Raw genomic sequence first — 7,666 nt, 5'->3', positions numbered from 1 at the left:
CCTCCCTCCCTCCCTCCCTCCCTTCCTTCCTTCCTTCCTTCCTTCCTTCCTTCCTTCCTTCCTTCCTTTCTGTCAGGGTCTCGTGTATACTAGGATAGCCCAGAACTCACTATGTAACTGAGGATGACCTTGAACTTCTGATTCTCCCACTAGGATCAAGCAGGGTTCACACTCACATTGGGCCTTGTGCATGCTAGGCAAGCACTGTACCAACTGAGCTATACACCCGTGCCCCCCTCTGTTATGAGTTATATAGTAAGGCCCTGTCTCAAATGAATAAAAGCCCAAATGTAGGGCTCTCCTTTCAATTAAAGACAAAAACCATTAAAGAGCCATAGACTCACCATCCAGAAGATGACTTATTCCAGAAGAACCTGTTGTCCCACAGTGACTTAGAGCACAGATAGTCTTGTCCCAAACACCCTGTCCCCTGTGTCCTCACCTGCTTACTCTTAAATTGTGTTTTAATTTTAAAACTATAGTATTCATGTACACATGTATGTGGGCATATATGTGTGCAGGGATAGACATGCCACAGTGCTCTTGAGGGGGAGGTAGGGGGCATCCTGCAGGAGTTGGTCCTCCCCTTATACTGCATACATCGTGGGGATCAAACTCAGGCAGTTAAGCTTGGTGGCAAGTGCTCCAACTCACTGAGCTAACTGGCCCTTTATTTATTAATTATTATTATTATCTTAAAGTTTAATGGAGCTGAGGATCTAACCCAGGTCCTCACTCTGGGCAACAGGACCCGTGATTCTGAGATCACACCCAGCATGCTCACGGATCCTCCCGGCCAGGACTTGGTTTCCATCTTTGGTCAAAAGCTCACCTTCTTGACTCCCTCGGACAGCACATGGGTGCTGGGCGTCCGGAAGTGGATGTTGAGTACGATGACGCAGATCACCACCACCATGGTGACCAGCACCATGCCGAAAAGCAGGAACCTGAGGACACACACCGTGCCTGGAGCTGGGGACTGAGGGCAGAGGCGTGGGCAAGGCTGGGTGTGGGCAGGCCTGTATATACTCACTTGCCTACCAAGGGGATGGCCATGGATGTGGCTGGCAGCCTCTTGGAGATAAGCAACAGGAAGACAGACTGGGCCAGGAGCACTGAGATGGCCACGGAGGTCTTCTCTCCACCTGGAAGAGAAGTGTGGCTGGAAGCTCACACTTGGAGTCCACAAGGTCTCCCCACAGCGGGCACTGCCACCAAGGTTCACAATGCCGTGATATGTATTCTAGGGTATGGCATCCTGTGCCTAGCCTTAAATCCTGGCTCCACAGCTTATTCACTGAGTGATCTGGGCACGTAGCCTGAGCTCAAACTCCCTGCCTTTCTCTCAAAACATTGCAAGCATAGCATTGGTTAAGTGATCAACACTGACTATCATATGTCCCCAGTCCTTGCCACTCACAAAGCTCTCAGACATCCTAGTAGAATCCCAGCATACAGTTCCTAACCCAAAGACCAGCGAGGCCTGCCTGCGATTCCTGCCTGAGTTCTTATCCACAGTGGTCTCCCCTCACCATGAAGAGCAGGGGCAGGACTGGGAACACCTGAGCTAGGTGGCCTTGGGAGAGTCTGCCAGGGATCCGGGGAGTGGGGCATGAGACTTACAGTCGCCTGGCAGGTAGAAGACCAGGTTGATCATGAAGGAGATGAGCACACAGGGTACCAGGATGTTGATGATGTAGAAGAGCGGCTTGCGGCGGATGATGAGGTAGAAGGTGACGTCTTGGTGGTTGGTGCTGTCCATCGGGACACTGGGGTCCACATTGAGCTTGGCTGCCCGATGCACTATCTCCCACTCACCGTTCTCTGAGGGAGGTACAAGGACAGCTGAGGATCAAGTTGGAGAAGGGAAATCATAGGGCTAAGGAGCCTTGGGGACAGCATGAGGGTCTGGGACGGAGCAAAGCAGGCCAGGGTGCTGTCTAAGGCAGCTGAAGCATGGAGGGATTCTGGGTACTGTGGGGTCCATCTGTGGGGTCAGTCTGTGAGGAAGAAGGTTTTCTCTGTGACTTTTTCTGGAAGGCTCTTTTATTTATTTGTTCGTTTATTGTTTCTTTCTCTCCTTGGAAAAAGACAGAAGCTGAAGTCATACAAGGTTCAAATAAGGAGTATGTTTTGGCTTGAAAGCTATCACAAGGGGCTGGAGAAATGGCTCAGCCGTTAAGAGCACTGGCTGCCCTTCCAGAAGTCCTGGGTTCAATTCCCAGCACTCACATAGCCACTCACAATCATCTGTAACTATAGTCCTACACATGTAGTCCCATGTCATCCCATGCCCTCTTCTAGTATGCAAGACACGCATGCAGACAAAACACCCAGATACATAAAATAAATAGTAAATCTTTAAAAAAAGAAAGCTATAACAATCAAAAGTAGGTGGCATGACGATTAAAGAGAGAGTTTTTAAAATCACTGTCTGGAGCCGATGAGATGCTCCGGGAGTCAGACGGTATCTGTCAAGCCTGATGACCTGAGCTCAGTCTCCGGGAAGGAGAGAAATGACTGATGCAAGTTGTCCTCTAGGCACGTGTGCTATGTATGGTGCACATGCACACACGCGCGCGAGCGCGCGTGCACACACACACACACACACACACACACACAGAGAGAGAGAGAGAGAGCAAATAAGATGTATTACTTTTTTAAAACTAAAACAAATGCTCTTGGTCCTTGAATTTGCAGTTCATGCTGATAGCACTATGTCAAAGACAGTCAGGGCTGTCTTTGAACTCATGACCTTCCTACTTCAGCCTTTGGAGTCCTGGGATTACAGGTATGCACTGCTACACTGATTTTTCTTTTCTTTTTTGTTTCATTAGGTGGTGTGTGTGTGTTTCTGGGGGTAACTTATAGGAGTTGATTTTCTCCTTCTACCATACGGGCTGTAGGAATTGAACGTGAGTTCAGCTTTAGCAGCAAGTGCCTGTACCCGCTGAGCCATCTCACTAGCCCTGCTGTGGTAGTGTTTGAAACAGTGTCTTGGTGTGTAGCCCTGGATGGCCTGAGACCCTCCGTGTAGAGTAGGCTGGCTTTGAAATCGAGGCCGTTCTTCCATTTCTGCCTTCCAAGGGCTGAGGCTACAGGCACGTGTGTTACCATGCCATTTTGAGTTTGTCTTCTAAGTTAAAAACCAAAGCTCGGGGGCTGGTGAGATGGCTCAGCGGGTAAGAGTACCCGACTGCTCTTCCAAAAGTGCTGAGTTCAAATCCCAGCAACCACATGGTGGGTCACAACCATCCTTAACAAGATCTGGGGAGTCCATCCCATCATCAGCCACCAAACCTAGATACTAATGCTCATGCCAGCAAGATACTGCTGAAGGGACCCTGATATTGCGGCCTCTTGTGAGGCTATGCCAGTGCCTGGTAAACACCGAAATGGATGCTCACAGCCAGCTACTGGATGGAACACAGGGTCCCCAATGGAGGAACTAGAGAAAGTACCCAAGTACCTGAAGGGGGCTGCAACCCTGTAGGTGGAACAACAACAGGAACTAACCAGCACCCCCGGGGTTTGTGTTTCTAGCTGCATATGTAGCAGAAGATGGCCTAATCGGCCATCAGTGGGAATAGAGGCTCCTAGGTCTTCCAAACTCTATATGACCTAGCACAAGACAAGGCCTGGGCCAAGTAGTGGGAGTGGGTGGGTAGGGGAACAGAGGTGGGGGGAGGGGTATGGGAAACTTTCGGGATAGCATTTGAAATGTAAATAAAGAAAATAATAATAATAAAAAAATAAATAAAAAAAAAACAAAAACAAAAAACAAGATCTGACTCCCTCTTCTGGAGTGTCTAAAGACAGCTACAGTGTACTTAAAAAATCTTTAAATGTACTTTAAATCTTAAAAAAAAAAAACAAAAAACAAAGCTCTAGTTCGTGGCTGCTGTTCCTTGGCCTAGATCTTCGGGAGAACATTAGATGAGTATAATACTCTCATCTAGAATATCCCAGCCCTGAAACTGGAAGACATGGGTTCTTCTTCTGAAAAGGGTTGAGCAGACAGCCCCACAGAGCTGAACTAGTCACAGATGGGGTCTCTATCCTCAGAGACCTTGCCATACTCTCAAGTATCTGCTGTGTGTGTGTGTGTGTGTGTGTGTGTGTGTGTGTGTGTGTGTGTGTGTTGGGGGTTAGTAGTGATGAAGGAGTCCCTTCTGCTTTGCTCTGGAATCTCTTTGGATCAGTAACTGTAGGTGTGTAGACTGTGTCTATTCTAGATGCCTATTCTTCCCTGTATGTGTGTCGGTGCCCCAAGCTGTGACTGAGGTGCCGATGTGACTGTGTGCAAGTGAACTTTCACAGAGGTCTGCGTCTTTGGGGCCCATCCACCATGACTTCTGAAGTACCTGTGAAACCTTCAGGGTCAATGATGATCCACTCGATGGGGTAAGAACGGTTGTCCTCCTCCTCCTGCTTCAGGCTAAGTGTGATCTCCTTGGCTGTATACTTGAGTGAACTGGAGAGAGCAGTGGCCGTAAGTCTCTGGACAGGGCTTCTGAGGGTAGGAGGTGGTGGCCGAGGGGAAAGGGCTAGTTGGGGAAGGCTATCTATCATCTGAGGGGTTTTTGCTCAGCATGGGACCAAAGCCTCTGCCTGAGAACATTTAGTTCACTGCTTCTTGTCCCTGGCTGGGTGCCCTGGCCTGAGAGACATTCAGATGGACGAACCTGAATTTGAGGGAGCAGTTCTGCCAATCGAAAGGGAAGTAGGTGACTGAGATGGGGCAGGAGGAGCGGAAGATGGCGGGTGGCAGCCAGGTCACATAGCCCGAGTCATAGACAAGCACATTGCAGGCATAAGAAATCTGGAACGAGCCATCGTTGCTGTGGGATAGAGACCATAATCACTGTGTGCCCTGGCTGGCCAGGAACCGGCAAGACCACAGGAGGCAGGAGAGGGCGGTTGGCAGGCAGGGCTGGAGGCACAGGCTGGGGAGCATAAGGAAGGGAATGAGGCAGAGGGGCTGGGAGGGTTCCTCTCAACTTGTTCTCCAGTACAATCTCTGGTAGCCACACCATGTCAGGGGGCAGGCGCAGGACGGTGATGTTCCCGAAGTTGTTGGCATCCCACTGTAGCCGGCTGTCTTTCCAGGCCTAGAGGTCCAAAAAGGATGTCGGAAGTGGGTCTGGCCACTAGCCACATTCCCAGCGGTCCCCACTTCCCCAGGGAAGTCTAAACAAAGCCTGAGAGTTGGGACAAAAGAAACTTGGAGGAGATGGATAAAGAACTAGACTCAGGTCCGTCACGGACAGTTTCTGTAGGACATACATGACACCATTAAGGGGCACAATTTCCACGCCCGACTGGTTTGTTTCTATGCCGTGAACCTCTATCAGTTCTGATATTTTGATTAGAAGAGTGACTTCTAATGCAAATGGGGTGGTGTCTCTGCGCTTTAATCCCACCTTTAGTCCCAGTACTTGGGAGGCAGATGCAAATGAATCTCTGTGAGTTCAAAGCCAGCATGGTCTACATCATAAGTTCTAGGTCAGCCAGGGAAACAGGGCTAGAGAACCCCATCTCAAAACAACAACCAAGCAAATCGGGACACAGCGGCAATTTCAGCCTTCTAGGACATGCCCTCAGAGCTAGCAGAGGCCTCAGTGGAAAAGGGAAGTTGGTTTCTCTGTAGTCAAGCTCCCCCAAAGGCGTGTCCATAGGAGCTTGTGGTTCCCAGCATAAATGAGCACAAGGGGACCTGGAACCTTCAGCGGAGTGTCCTTACATGATCTATCCACACGTTGGTGGTGAGGGTCTCCTCCACTTCTTTCTGTAATCAAACAACAGGGTTGTAGCCAAAGGTTCCCATCAACCTTTTACCCAAACTCAGTCATCAGAATCTATTCTGCCTGGTTCCCAGGGACCATGGCAGCTGGAAGGGCCAGGGCCTACTAGAGCAACAGATCGAGGTGGATCAGCAAATACGGAAGCGAAGGGCAGAGGCTGCTGACACAAGTCCCGGGGGGAGCACAGGGATAGCTTGACAGTGGCAGGCAGAGCTGATGGCTTTGAGTGCACCATCTTTTTTGTGCACCATCCGGCACAGAGAACAGTCATGCATGTCTCCCAGAAGAGGGGCTAGCTGGCCGGGAGCCTTTGAGCAACTGTCCCTTCTGGCCATCCTCTCCCCAGCTCAGGCTATCCCACGAAGGTCTACTCACCAGGGAGATGAGGTTGGAGAGGGTGAGACTTAGGGCAACATCCACTTTGTCCTCCTTTCGAGCCACCGGCCGAAGGTCTTTGTCATAGCCCTTCTCCTTGAACAGGTGCTGGATCAGCCTTTGTTCCTCATTCAGGCCCTGACTGCCTGGGAGGGCTGGGGAAGGGAGCATGGTGCTGGTCATTGGACCTAGGAAGGAGGCTTCCCTGTGCTCCTCCTGAGGCAGCCCTGTGCTGGGCAGAGCAGAGGAAAGCCAGCTCCTCCCCGAGGGTGGGATGCCTAGGGTTAGAAAGGGCAGAGCGGGAGTGGGAATTAGGTATAATGTTAGGGAAGCAGTGGCCCAGGTGGGCATAGAAGGCCCCCAGGAAGGGGGTCATGTCACCCTTACCACACACAACAAGGGCAGCCAGCAGCCCCAGTGTGGGCACAGGCCCTGCCATCCCCCACCTCTGACTGCCTGGGGTTTATGTCTTCCCTTCAGCCTGTTGGCTGTGGAATGAGGCAAGCAAGGGGACAGGTGCTGGTGGCTTAGGGGTTTGGAAAGACGAGGCCGGAAACGCAATCTGATACTTGAAGGCTGGTGATGAGGGGGCGGGGCTTGCCAGCTAGGGCAGGAGCCCAAGGGCAGAACTCAAAGATCCCAGGCAGGGATTGTCACAGATTGTTGGTAGGGTTGGACCTGGTAGGGTAGGGTGGCAGAGGGTGGGGGACGAATGGTGTGTGTGTGTGTGTGTGTGTGTGTGTGTGTGTGTGTGTGTGTGTGTGTTTAGCATGCTGGTAGCCATGGATAGGGGGGTGACACACAGGCCAGTAGCTGCCACTTGGGCAGTAAAAGACATGTTAGCAGCTACCCTGCCTCCAGCTTCTTTTGTGCATGTGGTCTATATGTATGGTGTGTGTACATGTGTGCCTGTGTTTGCATGTGGGTCTGTGGAGACCAAAGTCTATTGTTCACCATTTTATCTGATTTTACATTTCTAGTCTATTTAATGTCAGTGTGTGTGTGTGTGTGTGTGCATACATGTCACAATTGCTTCTCTCTTTCTTAAGAGGGTTCTGAGGTGAACCCTCTTGTACAGCAGGCAACTGTTACCTGTTGAAACGTCTTGCTAACGCTCCACCTGTACTTGTGTATTTTTCCCCTGTCTTTAAAAATATTACATTTAAGCTGGGTGTGGCAGCGCATGCCTTTGATCCCAGCACTTGGGAAGAGAGGAAGGATCTCTGAGTTCAAGGCCAGCCTGGTCTACAGAGTGAGTTCAAGGTCAGCCTGGTCTACAGAGTGAGTTCCAGGACAGCCTGGTCTACAGAGTGAGTTCCAGGACAGCCAGGATGTTACAAGAGAAACCATGTCTCAAAAACCCCCAAAGATTTATAAATAAATAAGTAAATAAATAAAACCCACCCATCCATCCATCCATCCATCCATCCATCCATCCATCCATCCATCTACCCATCCATCCATCCACCCATCCATCCATCCATCCA

The 7,666-nt window shown here is 50.5% G+C and overlaps 1 protein-coding gene across 3 annotated transcripts in view; it reads right to left on the bottom strand.

Annotated features, from left to right (window-relative positions):
• Positions 1-6,634, bottom strand: part of Chrnd (cholinergic receptor nicotinic delta subunit) — a 9,719-nt gene extending 3,085 nt beyond the window's left edge. Inside the window, exons 1-9 of one of the 3 annotated variants that reach the window (XM_021198100.1) lie at positions 6,567-6,634; positions 6,180-6,334; positions 5,744-5,788; positions 5,002-5,111; positions 4,686-4,841; positions 4,365-4,474; positions 1,624-1,824; positions 1,034-1,145; positions 833-947 (exon numbers count right to left, since the gene is read on the bottom strand). In XM_021198100.1, the coding sequence (XP_021053759.1) occupies positions 833-947; positions 1,034-1,145; positions 1,624-1,824; positions 4,365-4,474; positions 4,686-4,841; positions 5,002-5,111; positions 5,744-5,788; positions 6,180-6,334; positions 6,567-6,618 (1,056 nt within the window). In that variant the 5' untranslated portion in view covers positions 6,619-6,634. The remainder of the gene's footprint in view (positions 1-832; positions 948-1,033; positions 1,146-1,623; positions 1,825-4,364; positions 4,475-4,685; positions 4,842-5,001; positions 5,112-5,743; positions 5,789-6,179; positions 6,335-6,566) is intronic. The other 2 variants (XM_021198101.1, XM_021198103.1) reach the window with 2 other exon arrangements.
• Positions 6,635-7,666: the final 1,032 nt, after the last annotated feature.

Source organism: Mus pahari, chromosome 5 (assembly GCF_900095145.1).
Source record: "Mus pahari chromosome 5, PAHARI_EIJ_v1.1, whole genome shotgun sequence".
Lineage (NCBI taxonomy): Eukaryota > Metazoa > Chordata > Mammalia > Rodentia > Muridae > Mus > Mus pahari.
This window is presented reverse-complemented; position numbering and strand designations above follow the sequence as displayed.